Source organism: Hesperophylax consimilis, chromosome 22 (assembly GCF_061612785.1).
Source record: "Hesperophylax consimilis isolate HC1 chromosome 22, BYU_Hcon_1.0, whole genome shotgun sequence".
NCBI lineage: Eukaryota > Metazoa > Arthropoda > Insecta > Trichoptera > Limnephilidae > Hesperophylax > Hesperophylax consimilis.
In genome coordinates this window covers 28239127-28257673 of record NC_142857.1, presented here as the reverse complement: position 1 = coordinate 28257673, position 18547 = coordinate 28239127, and the positions used below count along the sequence as shown (strand labels likewise).

Sequence of the window (18547 nt, the reverse complement as noted above, 5' to 3'; positions counted from 1 at the left end):
TCATAGTTAAAACAAAATTTTACGCTCCATGTCTCACGAAAGTAATTAAATTGTTACAGAATATATGTAACTTTTATCAAAAAATTCAACTTTTGAAAAAACTTTCTCAAGTAGGTAATACATTTTTTTTGAAAAATTCACAACTTCAGAGATTGAAATCGAATCAAAATAAAGTCACTCACTACTTTCTAACAGATATTATCATATTGTTGATTTTCCTTTTATTTATATCAATTTATATTCTTGAAACTGACAGCGTTTAATTTTAAAATACCCATCTTGACTAGTCACTTCTGACACCAACTCACAGTGGATACGTTCATTTCCAATGCCACCACAATTCGACAGCGAATGGTTTCCCAGCTAAACAATGTGGATGGGTCTTCACTGCCTATCCCGTCAGTCAAACGGCTTAACGTGGCGGTGACGGACCGTGGCGGACACGCGACGGAAGCTAGGTGAATTCAACGGGGGATTAAATAATGGAATCCGCGTGATTTAAAAAAAAAAACAAACGAAAAAAGGTTCGGATGAAACAAATAATTCAGTTAAAATACGCGTGAAATAACAGGAAGTTATTACAAATCAAAGTGATGAAAAATGGCGATATTCTAATTGTCTGCAAAAAAACTCTCTAAAATAGTTATTTATTTATTTATTAAACGCCATAAAAGGCTTTTACAATAATGTGAAACATTAGATTATAAGTACACAGTTCAGGGCTGTCAGAGACTTTACAATTAAAAATAACATTTTTCATTAAAATAATACATCCGTTAGCCAACACTATAAGACATCTGAAGTAAGCAGCTTATATTGATGCTATACATATACATTTCACATATATGTATATATGTGGAATGTATATGTATAGAACACCATACATATGTTACACATAAAGAAGAACATGTCAGTATGATGCAGTACAAACAGACATTTAACATTTCACAAACATATCAGTTACATTCACAACCAAGTATTTTTGCCTTGATGCAAGACGGTGAGGTTTTGAAAATATCAAAAAGGTCTGTATACGTGTTGGCAGTGCGGTGGAAACGCGCCAATGGTGAATGATACAAATAGTTAGTGCTATGATTGTCACTGTGGAAAAGATGGTGGAGTCGAGTTGATTTAACAGGGACACGAAAATTTATAACACTTAACATTTGAGGGCAGTCTATGAGATTGTTCAGTAATTTAAAAAGTATAAGAATGTCATTAATAGTTCGCCGGGTAGAAAGAAGTGGTAGATTTAGACCAGACATTAATGTATAAACTCTATATTATAAGTATGTATAAACTCTATATTATAAGTATTTATAAACTCTATATTATAAGTATGTATAAACTCTATATTATAAGTATGTATAAACTCTATATTATAAGTATGTATAAACTCTCATATTCTCGATATAACGCTCTGGAGGTCTAGCACGAACGATCGATAAAGCCCTATGTCAATACGGTATTGACTAAATCCGTCATATATGAACAGTTAGCGATATTTGCGAGCACGGTCAGAATATGATTGGTGTCGGATAAGCTGTCAATACGCAAAATATCATAACGCACACTGTCAATACGTCTTGAACTAATTTACTCCCTTTTAGTGTCAAAAAATACATACAGACTTCCAATGTATGTCAAAGTTATTATTTTAATTTGATATTGTCAATTTATTATTACTTTTACGTAACTGTCTGACGTTTAGGAATTTCAATTTATAGCAAATGCCTCCAGTTTTGTCATGGTATATCGATTTCTAATTTATTGCGTTATCAATATCGCTGTGGCTATCAACAGCGCGATCGTGCTCGAGAAATCAGTATAAAATCGCCTATAGATCCAATATCGTAAAGTTGTCGATCCCCAGGTGAAATAACTTAGTTCTAAGTTAAAACATTTTTTATTTTTCCTTATACTTTTTCGTTTTTTTATTAAAATTATTGTATGACAGATTAATCATTCATTTACATACAGTAAAACATTTATTATTTTAACAATCCTATCTTTTAGGTAGTGGTAGATTAAAAAAATTGGTTAAGTAATTAAACAACTGTTTTAGAAATTTCATCAAATTTCGTTCCTTTTGTCGTGATATGCTGTGCTAGAATATGTTCTGCCATGTGGTATCATGAAAATGTTGTGATGAAAACTACCGTTGAAGTTTTCAGGCACATATAAGCCATAGCAATCCAATAAGAATGGAAAGCGCTTTCTAAGAATTTCAAGATGAATTTCGTCATAACAGACACTTGCTCTGGCTCCGAACATTTGGGACAAATAATAATAATCATTAGATCAATGTGTAGCGCTGAAATTTATTTTTCAAGACTGTATTTACAAGTATGTGAACCACATATGAGAAGTGAAATATTTTAGTTTTCTAATTCATTCCTAGTAATTCAATTTTTCACGAGAAATCTTAAAGATTTCTATTCCATTCAAATCTAATACATAGATATATCAATATATACAGATAGATAAGTTCTCAAGGTTTGGAATAATCTGTAACAAAATTATAACTCTGTATTTGATCAAAAGGCGGAGCAAAAAAGCTCGAATCCTTTGAAATATTATTGTGGTAGAAAAAATTGGTTTTTCTTTTTATTAGAATATGAGTGCTTTTGAATAGACCGACGAAATACGAGGAACCCTAAGTACACTAACTCATACGCATGAGTTCGGTAGAAATAAGAAAGAAAACAGTAGGACCGCATTCGTTTACGTATTCTAGAAAGGTTTAGAAAAAACTGCCCATTTAATAATGCCTATCTTTGTGTATTCCATTTTATTCATTTAATATTCACTTCATTTGGCCTTTGCGAAATATTCCCATCGCGTACCCGCTTTAAACGCGGTCCATTCTGAATACAATAAAAATAAAATGGCCTATTATCATACAGGCAAGTACAATAAAACATTCGGGATCGTAAATTCTGGCAAAGCGATCTCTCCCGCCCCGGGGCCTGGTTCCTGTTTCTTCTGTTCACCGCTCTGCGTCTCTCCCGTTCGAGTCCTAAAGCCGCAGGTACACACGCAAGTAACTCTCTTAAAAGCACGCCAGTCACGGATTTCAGCATGCTAGTGGCATTTGTATTGCATTGCTGCTATAAAACTCGCATATTAGTAGCTATTTCGTGAGCCAATGGCACGCGGTGTGAGATGGGGGACGCGTGCACTTAAACACCTCTGTTTTAAAGCAATACTCCCTTACATTCATAAATACAAAACACAAGAAATAACAGCACATATATTAGAAATTATGTGCTGTTATTTCTATTAGAAGCACTATGCCAGTAGCTAGCAAAGTGAACATGTGCTTGAGCTATTTTTTTGCTTTATTGCAAGATGATATTTTTGCAACCCAAATGGCTCGGTGGGATGATGACTTAATTATGCACTATCGCAGCTACCGTGCTTGTGGAATACAGGTTGTCGCTTCACGAAAATAAAATTTGCAGTTCATTTCTTATTTCTTCCGAGACCTCCATCTCAGCCAGCTACGCGCATGAAACTATAAATGTGGGTAGCTAACACGCCTATATATAGCGTATATGAGCTACTTAGCTCGTACGAGAAGTTAGCACGCCAGCTACTCGCAAAAACTATGCTTTTTCACAAAAAATGTCTATCCGCTGCTTTTTTTAAAGAGTTTTGACTCCCACGTGATGTGCGTTGATACCAAGGTGTTTTAGAAATCCGTATTAATTTGATTTTAATTAAGGAGGTTCAGAAAAAGTTTTTGGTATTTTTTCTGGATGAGGAAGCGCGGCTACTATCTGTGGCTATATCCAATGACTTCACAATATATCTACATACGTTTTCATCTCACAAAATTGAAATAAAATGTAGCAATAAACAAACCCACCATTTTCAGTAAATTCTTAATTCAAACGTTTTTCGTTTAGACAACGATAGACATTCAAATAATATGAGTGAATGAAAGAAATGGTACAGGACCGGGCGGCGTTTTCGTATTTAAAAGTTGCGTCGAATAGTACATCCTGAAATTTCTACATCACGGGTGTGAATGAAATGATCCTGTGCTTACACTCGCTCGCTCACACTGAAACGAATACGGAAATAGAAAGACGTAACTAGATTATAGACCTACTGCTAATAGGCTGTTCTTCTTATATTTATGTGATGCTACATTCGCTATTTCACTTTCTCTAATGGCGCTTAAAAATTGAAAATCAACATAATTGTATCATTTATTATAACAGTAATAATAAGTGTTATATCATCTCCTTTTTTTGTAACAAATATATATAACGATATCCTCACTGGTATCACCCGTGCTGAGTATATAATGAAATTATTATTCAACTTTAGTAGTGTGGATAATATAAAGCAATCATATATATATTAACAGTGTTTTTTTCTGAAATAGTTGTGACTTTTTTATTTGTTCAGTTAAGTGGTTTCAGTTTCAGTTTGTATTTGGTGTCAGTACCTATATTATTTATGGTTCCATGAAAACTCAACACAGTGACAATTCAAAACACCTTTAAAAAGTGATATTAAGTCATTAGACGATGAATAAAAACAAAAAACCTAACCTAACCTAACCTACTTTATTTTATATATAAACCTAGTCAGTGAAAGTCTTTCTGTCAGAAAATGTGTATTTATTCAATTCTTAGAAGTGTTGTAGTAGAAAATTGTTGAAATATCCATTTTAAAACTTAGGAAACGTAATAATGTATTTTGTATTATTACAATAACTTATAAATTTATATTTTAATGTGGGTTCCAGACGGGAGAACTGTACTCAAATACTTCTGACAAAGGCAACATATTACAGCTGATATTGTTGAAATATCTGAGTTATATTTTTATATTGATTGTATTGTTTCGCCCTTCGTGGCAGCCGGACGCGCCATGCCGTCCTCCAACCGCTTTGTGTTTTTTTTGTATTTTTAAGGGAAATGAGGCAACATCCCTTTGAAATTATTTTTAAAATCAGTCAATCAATATTTTAAATTAACTTACCAATTAGTAATCAGAACTTTATAGTAATTTGATTAGAGTGCAGTGTGTTAAAAATGAATAATCGAAAATTGTGCCAAAAAATATTCGAAATTGGCTGAAGTTGAACTTGGGACGAGAATCGGTAACTGTGGGTACGCCAGATGTTTTCAACGGAGTTCTTGGAAACTCTGAAGGCCCTAACAAGTGCCCAGGGTAATTTATTATCCCGACCGTCGCCTTGTATTGCGGGCACATTGAACCACTAACACAATCACCAGGAACAAGATTACATGGAGATGAATGATGGACTTGCCGAACGTCACAGCGGTGCTGCCAAGGTCTGTTATATATGTGAGGATACTGTGTCAGCCCTTAATTAGTAGCAGACACATACCTGGACGGATGACTAACCTCGTGCTGGCACTGTTGGTAGACGCGGTGCACTCTTTTGCTGCAGCAGCTGGTCCAGTTTCCTCACCACCTAGGATTCTTGCTGCAGAGTCTCAATCTTCGTGTCACTTGTTTCTGTATTTCAGCACCTGTTCTTTTACTTCATTTTATTTAACTTAATTTCAATTTATTTTTGTAATATTTATGTATTTTTGTAATACCTGCATCCCTGAGGTGATATCTCACAAAAGCGGCGCTGTAAAAGACAATGAAAAGAGCGTTCATAAATAAATATCTAACTATAAAGATATCAATGTTCGTTTGTTCAAAATCTTAAATCTCCGAATGTTCTTCACCAATTACTTTAAAATTTTCATACAACTTTGCATTCGAATACGCGTGTATTTCTATATACCTATATTATATAGATGTCACCTGTGACAGGTGAAACAAGCTTTAAAAAAAAACAACGCAATCTATCGGACGTAAAAGCAATACGATCTACTGTTTCTCCATCTACACAGGGAGGTACATCTAGTAAATAAATAACATATTGTATAATCGAATATAAAATAAATATCCCCTTTATGGCAAAGACTATACATTATATTACAGAGAAATGCTTTTAAGTATTTCTAAAGTGGACATGAAGACCATATAAATAATATCTCACGCAAAGTCATACTAAAAGGAATCTACGCTTTTGTGTTAATATATTATATTATCTGAGGCTCCATTACTCTCAGAGCCGGGCCGTTTATCATAACATTGTCACACATGAAGGTGTTTGTGGAGAAGGTTATTATTTATTACGGAAGTCAAGGATAAAATCAATAGAGATTCCATTCGAAGAAATGGTTTTTTTTGTACTGAAAGATGGGAAATATATAGTTATATTATTAATTGTATTACATGGATTCCTTAAAATACGCGACAGTAGATTCCTTAATACATAAATACATTTGAATTTATTTTTACTCTACTGTAGAGGCATAACTGCTCAGAATAATTTGTTGGGTTTTGGGAACAAACAGCAATTACCCGTAGGGTCAATTTTTTGCTTTAAGGAACAGTTCATACGGTCTCATGGAAATCGTTGTGTTTAGTATTGAAACAGTTTTGGATAATACCTACCATTCATCCATCATATACCTACTATCATACCTGTTTTCTATTTCCTTCCTTAAAAACAGCCTTACCCACATTGGAAAGAATAAGATGATTTTGTTGCACTGTAAATTGTCGCAAGTCAATATTCGTATTCGTGTCGTGTGGCAAGCAGGTTTAATCGTCAAATCCTCATCGTATATTCACATGCTCTGTGCTCTGTTTGCAAATACCAAAATCATATCAAAGATTTTTTGGAGGAAATTTCACCATGTGAACAGTGCAAGTTCTGTCAAGTTCTACTGACGGGATTTATGGGAATTCAAGGTAGGCTGTTTCCATCAACCCAATTGAATGAGCTTTATATTGGATTTGATTAACAGTTCATTTCCTTGTAATAGAACACGATACACGTTGTGTCTCCTTTACCGTCATAATTAGAGATATGAACTAGGTGGTGTTAAAAAGAAAAAAAACACACCAAACTTCATAATCAAATATCAAAGTTTTCCACAGCAAAAATAAAAATAAATTATAACACGTGATAATATCACTTAGTAATAACAGTTTAATTACTACCTCGGGGATCTCTAGTTCAGGTTATCTCTCTAGGAACCATCAAAATGAAAACACTGTTATATCATTATAACAAAGTTATGCTTATAAGTGTTCGAATGCATCGCTGTGTAAATATTTCAAAGCAATCTGTGAAGAACTCTCGGAGTTTTAAGATTTCGAACCAAAGAACATTTACATTTTTATTTCTATAAACTAGCTCTACCCCAGTCAGTCTGTGCAAATTGAGAAAAATAGCGCGTATTGCTTTTACGTTCCACAGATGGCGCCGCTTTTCAAAAAAGCATGTTTTTACCTGTCACAGGTGACATCTATATAATATAGGTAAATAAAAACACACGCGTTTTCGAATTCAACGTTGTGTAAATATTTCAAAGCAATCTGTAAAGAACTTTAGGCGATTTAAAATTTTGAACATCCAAACATTTGTATTTTTATTTATATTGATAGATAGATAGATAAATAATAACATTTGAAAGCGTATTCCATCACCTTTTATTTATTTTTTTTATTCTTCAATTAAATAAATAAATTTGGCAGTTTAGCGGGTGTTATAGGTAATTTCTCAGTGGTCCTTGGCCTTGGCCTCAGCAATTATGAAGATGATTTGTAGGGCTTGTAGGGATGGATTTATTAATGCGGGTCTTGAAAAACAGATGCCCGTAACTCGTTCCACATACGAGCCATCTTACACAAAAAATCGCCCGTTCTCTTGAAGCCAACATCAACTGTGAACGCATGTGCACTGGTGCACCGGGGTCAATGCTGCTAGCTTCTTAGAGCAGGTTCTATTAAAATACCTGTAGAACACACTCAGCATTCCCACATTGCGTCTGTGCATTTGAAATAGCAGTCAGTCTGTTAATTTTTAATCACACGGACTGCCCTCCTTTGCACAGAATTTAGCAATATAGTGGGGCTCCAGCTCAGAGGTGGCTTCCAAATTCAATTGTTGGGCGTACTTGAGATTTGCGTAGGGTTAGCAGCTGGTTATTTTTGAAGAATCTGCTTGCCCTACACAAAACGCCCACTTATATTATTAACTGTACAAATTCTGTAAAACGTCTGCTACCATCGTTTAATATTAACTAACCAACTAACCATCACGCCGTTTCCCCGCAGGGGTAGGCAGAAGGGACGGACCGCGAAACAACTCGGTCTTGGCACACACACACTCCTTGCCTCATTCACATGCATATATAGCCTCATACATCTTCTATTATTCTGACTCTTGACATGGCCCGACTCAAGTATCTGATTTACTTGGTCGTGCCATGTCTTCCTCGGGCCTCCCTAACTTCTGCTACCATTCACATTTGCATCGTATATTCTCCTTACACTCCTTTCTTCGCTCATTCGGTCTAGGTACATGCCCAAACCAACTAATCGTCCCTTTTTTGATCTTACTCATTACGCTAACATCAGCCTTGCACTCTTTGCGGATCTCCACATTCCTCACACGATCATACATGGTTTTACCACACATACGCCTCAGGGATCTCATTTCAACAGCACTCAATCTATTTTCATCGTTTCTTTGCCAGTTCCATGCCTCACTTCCATACATCAACCAGCACTCCGTTGTGGTCTGCTAATTTCGCTTCTTTTGACATTTTTTTGTTTGCGCCAACTGCGTTCAGTCCTCCATTACGGAATTACCTGCATTTACCCTTTTTTCAATATCTCTGTCAGCCTTCCTATATCTCTAGAACATACTTCCTAAATACACAAACTCATCCACCTGCTCCAAGTATTACTCATTCACAACTATATTGTACACTGTTTTCGTACTCTCTCTTTAAACTTTAGATTTATTACATTCATCATTAACTCCTCATGCATACTTCGTTCATCCTAGACACGAAAAACTGTAGATCATCCATACTATTAGCAATCAGCACCGCATCATCAGCATACAATAGGCAACATACTTTCAGATTGCTCAAATTTGCGCCCAATCCCACCTCTTTCAATTCTTGCATACAATTATCCATGTATAGATTGAATAACCACGGTGACATTACGCAGCCTTGTTTAACACCTTTTGTGATATCAAACCACCCCGTAAAACCACCGTTCACCCTAACACATGCAACGCTTCCCTCATACAGAGACGCAATTGCCTGAGTCAGATTTGTATTCACTCCATACTTGGACAACACCTTCCATAGCTTTTTCCTGTCGACTCGGTCGTATGCTTTTTGTAGATCTACAAATATTAGATATTAGATCAGAAGCATATTAAAGAGTGAATTAAACAAACTTTAAAAAAATATATAAAAATTAATATTCCAATTTAAATTCATATTCTGGCGAAGAATTGCGCAAACTTGAGGGCCGGAATCGATTTATTTAGAAAGAATAAGATCTCATTGAGTTTGCAATGGGATTTTTTCACCAATCACCATTTTGAAGATTCTCAAAGTCGACTTCACAATAAATAGGGCCTGCCATATTTTTCTGGAAAATCCAAATTGAATAGCAATGTTTATGAATCAAACATTTCACAGATTCGCAATACATTTCACTCAGAGCTTTCATAACTCAAGTGAAGAGGATGCAGCCACACTAACAATAAGTATAGATAAATTTATGGATTCATCTCTCACTTAAAAAGTAAATAAATATTCATCATTTTACTACCATGCTAAGAAATTAAATCTTCTAGTAGTGGAATTATGTTAGAATTCTTCGAATTCTTAACACGATTCCAAGCTTCCTCCTAATTATGAAATTTTCCGATTCAAGAGGAAGCTACAAGCCAAATATGTGTTTATTCTTGGTATACCTTATATTATAGGTAATAGGCATTAAAATCGCTTGACAAAAACGTCTAGAAACGTTCCATTTCAAGCACAAAACTGGTTTTTATTTATTTTGTAAATAATTTTATAAGAAAGCAAAAAAGTTAATCAAATCTAACTGTCACAGATAGTCTTAGCTATAATACTGTATTTTTTTAAAGTTGTTTCCTTGACGCGTTCATACATTTCTATTGAAAAAAATGTGTTTAGTAGTTTACGTTTATATTTTTTATTGAGTAATTTTTTTTTTTTTTTTTATTCTACTCAAGCGAAACGAAAAAAACTTTCAATTTATCTAAAGCATATTTTTTTGTATTCATAATGTACACCAATTCGTTATAAAGATTAAACAAAATAGTGATTTAGCATTAAGCTTCGCCTTAATTCAAATTAAACATTCTAGTTTCGGTTGTTGGTGCATGTATGCTTGGTGTGAAATTTTCCTTTGTATTCCTGCAATATGCGTCAAATTATTCAAGTTTTATAAACGTTTAATATTCAAAATTGGTACTGATAATTAAGTACCTATTAAATAATATAACGGAAGCTGTGAAGTACGTAGGTACAAATATCATTTTATTTTAATTTAATTTTAAAATAATTATTTTGTTTACATTTTCGACAATATAAAAAAAACAACGATTTTTATAGTTTGCTAACGGTGTTCATTTTAATGGTACGTTTCTGATAATCTCTAAATATTATTTTATTAATGGGCAATTGATCAATTATCATACATAGAGGTTTACAAGTGCCTAATTTATTATTAATTACATTCACGCATTATTACATTTAATTATTTATGAATATGGCTCCCACAATGAATGCAGCTTGAATCTATCAATTGCTGCAGACTTTATGGTTTCTAGCAGCGCCCTTTGAGTGATTTTTCTCAATAACGGCGCTGTATAAATTATCCAATCATTATTATTATAGTATTGTATTCTTTTGTACTATATTATACTACATTTTGTTCTGTATTAGTGAACAACGAACCGGTGGATGCAATCTATTAGTCATAATAGTTTGTCTTATTCTATATTGTTTTTATTGTTAATGAACAGCCTTCGAGATAATTTAATGAACAGCCTTCTTAGCCAGACAACCCTGGCTAGTTTATAATGAAAGAATTATGATGGAGACAATTTGTAATTAATATTTTCAAACCTCTCTATAGTTAGCCAAACTGAACACATTCTCTGTAATTATCGCGTCATATTTGAAGATATGTACAACATGAAAGTATTTTCAGATATTTTCAAAGTTATTTCACGGGCGTTTCGCTTTTCCCCGACATTCAAAACGGTTGGAAAATAAATAAAGCAGCTATTGTGCACTCCAAGCGGCAGAACGGCATGTATATAAAAATACCTCGGGGCGGCAATGGGGCGACCGGGGGGCGGTCGGGGGGAGCGGCCGAGGAGGTAGGGGGGGCGATAAATTCCACTCGTAGATTCAGATTTGGGAGAGATTGAATATCGACAATCCACAGATTACAGCGTGATCCCGATTCTCGAGTTTGTGTTTATTTCAGGAAAATAATGTTTTATTTATTTCGGTTACCATAAGTTGTAATTTGAGTGATCTCTTGAAATAATTAAGCAATATATTTTCGATTGTTATAAGAATATGTTTTTGGATAAAATTCTAATATTCAAAAATATAAATCTAATAATTTTTAATGGAAAACAATTTAATTTCGCCGTTCTTAAAAGAGTTGGTGTTGTAATTAATGTTAATATTCCTAGGTTACGAATAACCTGACAATATTTGAAAATCTCCTACCACCACCACAGTAAGCTGAAAATGTTGCTTGTGTTGTGATGGAGGACTTAGTCAACTTAGCCGAGGAATTGAACACACTACGCCTGGGTGGGACCCAAACGCGATGTCAACTCGGCCACCGACCGGTCAAATTAATAATAATCATTAATAATAATAATCAACATTACTACACCACTAACTTAGCAATTGGTGGTTTGATTCTCAGCGACGGCAATATTTTGTTGTTATTTTAGAAAAACTTTCATTAAAAAACTGCATGATTTGACGCCTTTTCTTCACACACTGTTTTGACATAATAATATAAAGATGCTAGTTTTTCATTTATGTCTTAATTAAACCTAAAATAAAGAAAAACTATTTTCATCATATCATAGGTTCATATTTTGACTTTAAATAAAAGAAGAAAAACCTAACCTAAAAACTTTTGCATCAATTACAATGGCTGCCAAATGAACAATCGATTTTAATTTTAACAAAATAACTATTAAATTGCTTTGCATGTTATTAAAAGGAAAACTTACTTCTCCTCATTATCTGACTACTCCAAAGAGTTTTTGTTTAGTAAATAGTGCCTACCGTTGGGTTAGGTTAGTTTACTGCAGGTAATTATAGGTTAGGTTAGGTGTGAGTGGTTTATTTATGATGCCTACTAAGCAGGTATCTGTTATTTATTATTGTTGCGTAATTAAGTAATTTCTGAAAAGCCGTTTGATAAAAAAACATCTGAAATTATAATTTTCTTAAAGACAAAAATATTCCTAAGAAACGATTAACCTAACAGTATTTGATATTTTCTTATTACATACCACCATCACAAGCGGAAAAAGTTACTTGCGCAATGTTGAAGGTATTAACAAGCAGAATGTTGAGACCGCAACGTTTGGGTGGGAACCCATAACTTTGGACAACTTGGCCAATATTTGGTCAACATGAAAACAACAAAATAAAGAAATATACTTTTTTTTTCATCGAATTCGTATTTCCTTTGAATCTAAGTATCATTTTCACAATTTGAACTGATATTGTCAAGAAATCAGAGAAACGAAAAAGTGCCTACCTATAAAATAGCATGTTTTTACTATAAAATTATTTTTATTTGCTGTTCTATATTTGAAATGTGTACTTAATTATTTTGTTTAAATTTCTTTGGGTTAATCTTAACAAGGTGAGTGAATTGACAAGTAAAGTCAGATATCGTGATTTTTCAAGGGTCTGTGTGGGTCTGTGCTTTCCCAATTTCAAGAACGCATTATAATTACATTTAAAGGTGTTCATTCGAAAGGTAAAACTTCTGATCGTCTCTCTAATACATATATTAAAAAAATGAATAAATCACAATTCAGAGAAAATTTGTGATATTTGTTTATGAAAGATATGTATCCTTAGGCAAATATTTTATTAAAACTTTCAACTTCACACATCTTACAATTATAATATCCCGTAATTTTTCACGGGTCTGCGCTAGGCGGCCTACGTGGTCGAGGGATTAGGCTCTCGACTAGTAATCCGAAGGTCACGGGTTCATTTCCCAGCGTACTCAAATAAACTTTATTGCTCAATGTTTTCATTTAAATAATATATAGTAAACTTGCTGCATGAGTGGAAGATACTCTCAATATCACCCTGGTGTCAGACCACCATTCAGAATTGAAATTTTGCTTGAATCGGCTTAAGCCGTGTTTTGTGACCAGATCTGAATAGCCAAGGGCATCCCCACCTTCCTCTTCCCCATCTCCTTCACAAACCCCACTACCTACAGCCTTACAACATACCCAATTGGCGATGCCATAATCTGACTTGATTATCGAGCAGGACTCCTGTGCGATATTCACATATATATATTTTAAACACTACTGTATTTATATAAAACAAAATCCGTTTTCTATTACGGATGTTTAGAAAACTAATTATTTCTGTACCCCTATTCACAATGAAGTGGTTATTCAAAATGATTTACACTTTGTGTTTAATGTTTTATCTTTTTTTTGCTTTTCAACTCACAACCCCTTTACAAGGCCAAAATAAATCAAATGCAAGCTTACCAGAAAGCTTATCGTGTAGACCTAATTTGACACACTTCATAATCCAATTAAAAATACATTTTTCTGATATACTTACCTAAGTAAACAACATAACAATTATTATAGCTGTTTATAAAAAAAAACTCTGAAAATGATTGCTATAAAATTTGAATAGGTATTGTAAAATAGGTAGCTTTGTTCCTCTACTGCAAATAGTAATGTACCTCTGTTGCAAATAGTAGTGTTGAAAAATTTAACAGAGTTTTAAACAGTTTAACCTACCAGCATGTGATGCAAATGCATTTCGAATGCCCGCCTGAAATAACCATCAGTGTCGGAATGCGAAAATCTCTACAAAACGGTGTCACTAGTCGCCGGCCGCCGGCAGGAAAAATAAACTGAAGTTAACGTCAAATAACAACCCGCATTCACCCTACGAAATGTCGGCGCAAGGGATGGACGCCCCGGTATACTCGCACATCCACAACACTACACACCTACCGTAGGGATGTACAAACCACGTATAAAATAGCGATTCTCTTTTTGTGCCGCTACACAATGGGGAGTAAATACGGGGCAAGTTGTGTCGTGCTTTGTTGCCTCGCTGCGGGTAGGGGCAATTTATCATATGGCGTGACAAACTAACCAAAGGAACTCTCTTTTAGATTCAGTCTGAATGTAGATATAAATGAAAACTTAATTGAATCATAATTGAAAAAATGTATCAGAAACAGTAAATCTCGGACACATGCTACGGAGCAACAAGTGCAATAAATTGATCGTTCCATGTAATTCTGGAAGGGTTTGCGTTGATTTTCATGGCTGAAGAATATTCGTCAGTGATTTTGTGAGTGTCGAATCATTATGTTAGTGGTCTGGTGGTTTGGACGAAGATCTGGAAAAGATCTGACGGAATGATCACAAAAAAAGAATATTGTAGAGAACAAGAACTAACACATTATTTTTGGCCGCTGGAAATTTTTGAAAGATGGCAACTCTGCCTCGTGCCGTCAGCTGTTCGATGAAGCCATTTTGAAAATCATTCGAAATCTCGAGCCCTTCGTTGACAGTTCTAATTTTCTGCCTTCTGATAAATTTACTGATGTTACTTATAACTTTAAATGAATAATAAAGTTCGATTATTTCAATCATTGTTTTAATTTATAAATTGGAGTGAGACAATCTATGGATATCCCTATCGCTGAAGGTAAGCCAGAGATCTACATATTCACACACGCACCACTACACATCCATATTATCTTGTACACAGTACATCGATAGTAGTCACAAAATAAAGAATAACACAAAAATATTTGCCTTTTAAGAATAAATTTCCTATTTAAGCCTTGTTTATAAAAATCATATGGGATGAAGATCTCGCCTGACGCAAGTGTGAGTGAGACGGGGCGCTGTGCTATTGGGCTAAATCAAACATTGTTTTCCTTTCAAATACACTTCAAGAAAGCAGTAGAGTATGTTTGTGTACTTTACGGCAGAAACGGATACGGACTCATAAAACTCCTCCAGTATTACTTCGATATATATATGTTAAAAGCAATGTTAGAAAGAGTTAAGAGTTATTTATTGGCATTTAAAAATTTATATTAGAAACTTTCAAATAATTCTAATATATATATTAAATAATCGACATATTTTGTACAGACCTCTAGGTATTTTTCGCGCAGTGTTTTATGTATAGGAGTAGGTAGGTATGTATTCGGAAAGATTCGATGGACGGGAAACCTCAATATCAAATCCTGCAATTATAGTCCTACATATCTACCTGTTTTTTACATTAACTCCACACAGAAGGCCATGAGAAAAAAACATTTCTCTCAGGGCCTATGTCATCTCTAAGAATGATGTATGGAGGTTTTTTTTAAGGAGAGGAAGGAGTAAACATGGGTCTTGAAGAGGCTCATGTTATAGGAGGGGGAAACACAGAGGCTGGCAAATCGTTCCACAGCTGAGCTGTTGAATTCAAGTACATGTCATAGAAGCGACCCGTTCTCATGTGACAAAGTTCAACCATGTTCAAATGTTGGGCGCGCGTTTACCCACTTGATATACGCATCCTAAAATGTCACAATGACCGGAAAAATTGTTACAAGAAGAAGAACAAGTCAAACCTACTTATCCAAGGGCAGTGCAGTGCAGCTAAGTGTAAAGTAATACCTCGAATGGGTCGGACGGAACTGGACGAAACGAATGGATGTTTGAATTACAGGAGACCGCGGATTATTATCTTATTGTAAATTAATACCTCGGATGGGACGGACGGAACTGGACGAAACGGATGGATGTTTGAATTTCTGGAGACCGCGGATTATTATTTAAGAACAAATTCATACCTATGGTGGGAAGGACGGAACTGGACGAAACGGATGGATGTTTGAATTACAGGAGACCGCGGATTATCATTTAAGTGTAAATTCATACCTCGGATGGGACGGACGGAACTGGACGAAACGGATGGATGTTTGAATTACTGGAGACCGCGGATTATTATTTAAGTGTAAATTCATACTTCGGATGGGATAGACGGAACTAGACGAAACGGATGGATGAACCCCCGTCCACTCCCCAAAATTTTGTGTTCATAAAACATAGTTTACGGAATAACTGTACCAGTCTGAAGATGACTATAAGAAGCTAAAACTGGAAACGGTAAAAATATAAAGTGGAAAAAAGTTAAAAACTGTTACAATATATCGTTATAATGTTAAGTTATTAATTAACTAGTCTACAGATTAATGCGTATAAACTCTGAGACTGATATGTTTTTTTAATGCTTCCTAATTCTAAATAAAGGCTTATCAATTTGCTAAACTTATTCAATATTGTGAAAAAATAGTGTATACCGCGCTTAAACATCTCGTTAAAACATTGCGTCTCATTTTTAAATGTGAACTAATATCTTAGAATAATGTTATTTTAAAGCCACGACATTTTAGATGAGTAATGAACAGACCTTCCGAGAGAAAAGTAAGCTTAAAAATATGTTTTCAAATGTGATGAATTTTCAGAAAGTTGTTTAAAATTATATTTAAAAAGATTTTTTATTGAAAAAACGAACAGAACGTAAAGGACACGTCATTTTTTAAGTAGGTTTATTTTATCAAGTTTTTTTGCTATTTAATATTTTTATATGTGGAAAGAAAATATAATAATTCGTTCTTTTGGAAAAAAAACAACATTACTGAAGTTGTTTATTGAACTGAACTTATCATAAGACTTACTTCAGTAGAATACTGAACGAAATGAAATAAGTTTTTTTAAATTTATAATCTAAGGTTCATTCTGTTCTGGTAGTGTAAGCAAATAGAAAAAAAAATAACTCACCTATTGTAGTAAGGACGGTGAGTGAATACAGAAAAGCCTTTGCGAAGTTCCACTCAAACTCATCTGCGGAAGTAACTCCCGCTGAACCCTCCAGGGCCCTTCCTCCTGCTCCTTGAATCCCTCCTAGTTCTGCAGCAACCCTCTGAGCCAACTGCTCCTGGAACCTGCCGATCTCCTGCGCAGCCAGTCTGGTCCAGTTCTCCTTATACAAGATGTTCAAAGATACAGTTATTTCCCAGATGTTCTCTACAGTCCTTGCCCTAAGTTCTGCACTTGCTTGCGAAGCGGTCCCGTTGATATTGCTGTGTTGGCCTATGATGCTGTTAGCGCTCTTTTCACGCAGTTGCTGTTGATAAATTGTGGTTGCAAGAGTCTTTTGGTGCATCTTTGCTGCTCCCCCTTCAATGGCCAAAAACACAAAAGATCCAAGAAGTGTGTACGCAAGGAGTAAAGCGAATATTCCGATGTTTGTTACCAAGCCGGTCAGTAGTCCTTTACGTTTTGCTCTATTTGTCTTGAAACAAAAACAGCACGTAGTCGGAGCATCAGCACTTAATTTCCTTGGAAGATTTCCATTATCTCCCTTTTTGCCTTCTCCGTTTCTGCTTTTGGTTGATTTTTTGTTCATGCCGTATTGCATCTTGACGACTTCTTTGTCCATGATTGCGACTTTTTATAATTTTATTTCTATTTTGTGCTTATTTCTCCTTTGTGGTATTTCTAACAGGATGTAATGGGGTGTTCCAACACGTGCCGGGTTTTATATTTCAATTGCAACCCGCAGTGGATAGAAGGTACGAGCAGATGGTATGAAGCAAACTAGTAACCATTCTATTTCTGCGCCCCGGGTGCTCTTTACAACTTTTGAACACATTAAGCTCTAAACTACACAAGCGAATCTTTGAAATAACCATTCAAAAAGCAACATGTTCACTTAATCAACCAAGAACTTTCTAACAACCATGTAGCATAAAGTTTTGAATATGTATAAAGGTACTTTATAATATTTAACATTTAAACCACATTTTTTTTAATCAAATCTTAGACATTTATCAATGTTTTATTAGACTTTTTGTAGCACTTTACTACAGCAAAATCAGACGTAAATAACCGCTTCGATTATCATTTGCTGTCCTTTCTTCGATCGTAACAAGTGGAAATTTGAGACTCCGAGCAGTTTTGTGCACACATCTCGTATTTATGTCTCCATCAGAGAGATATTATCGCGTGAAGATTGTCACGTTCCACTTTTAAAATGCATCCGGCGCGACCTGATTGGCTGTTTGTGTCTTCCGGAAAACGGGGTGGGAGGGAGGTAGGGATGGAGAACGCCGGATGGGTATCCTCGTTTAGGGTTGTTATTTTATTTGGTTTTCCCGCAGCTCTTTGCAGTTATTCTTTGGTTGTTATTATAGTGGGCGCCATCTAGATGCCAATGCTTGCTACCGAAAGGGTATCACTCGCGTGGAGAGGCTTTTAACTGGCACGGCTCCCGCAGTATCTGCAACAAAAGAAATACAAATATGAGAACTATAACATGTCGGT

The 18547-nt window shown here is 34.9% G+C and overlaps 1 protein-coding gene across 1 annotated transcript in view; it reads right to left on the bottom strand.

Annotated features, from left to right (window-relative positions):
- LOC149413417 (potassium channel subfamily K member 18-like) overlaps positions 1-17663 on the bottom strand; it is a 52124-nt gene extending 34461 nt beyond the window's left edge. Inside the window, exon 1 of the mRNA XM_089645465.1 lies at positions 17003-17663. Within this exon, the coding sequence (XP_089501591.1) occupies positions 17003-17663 (661 nt within the window). The remainder of the gene's footprint in view (positions 1-17002) is intronic.
- Between the last annotated feature and the right edge of the window lie 884 nt (positions 17664-18547).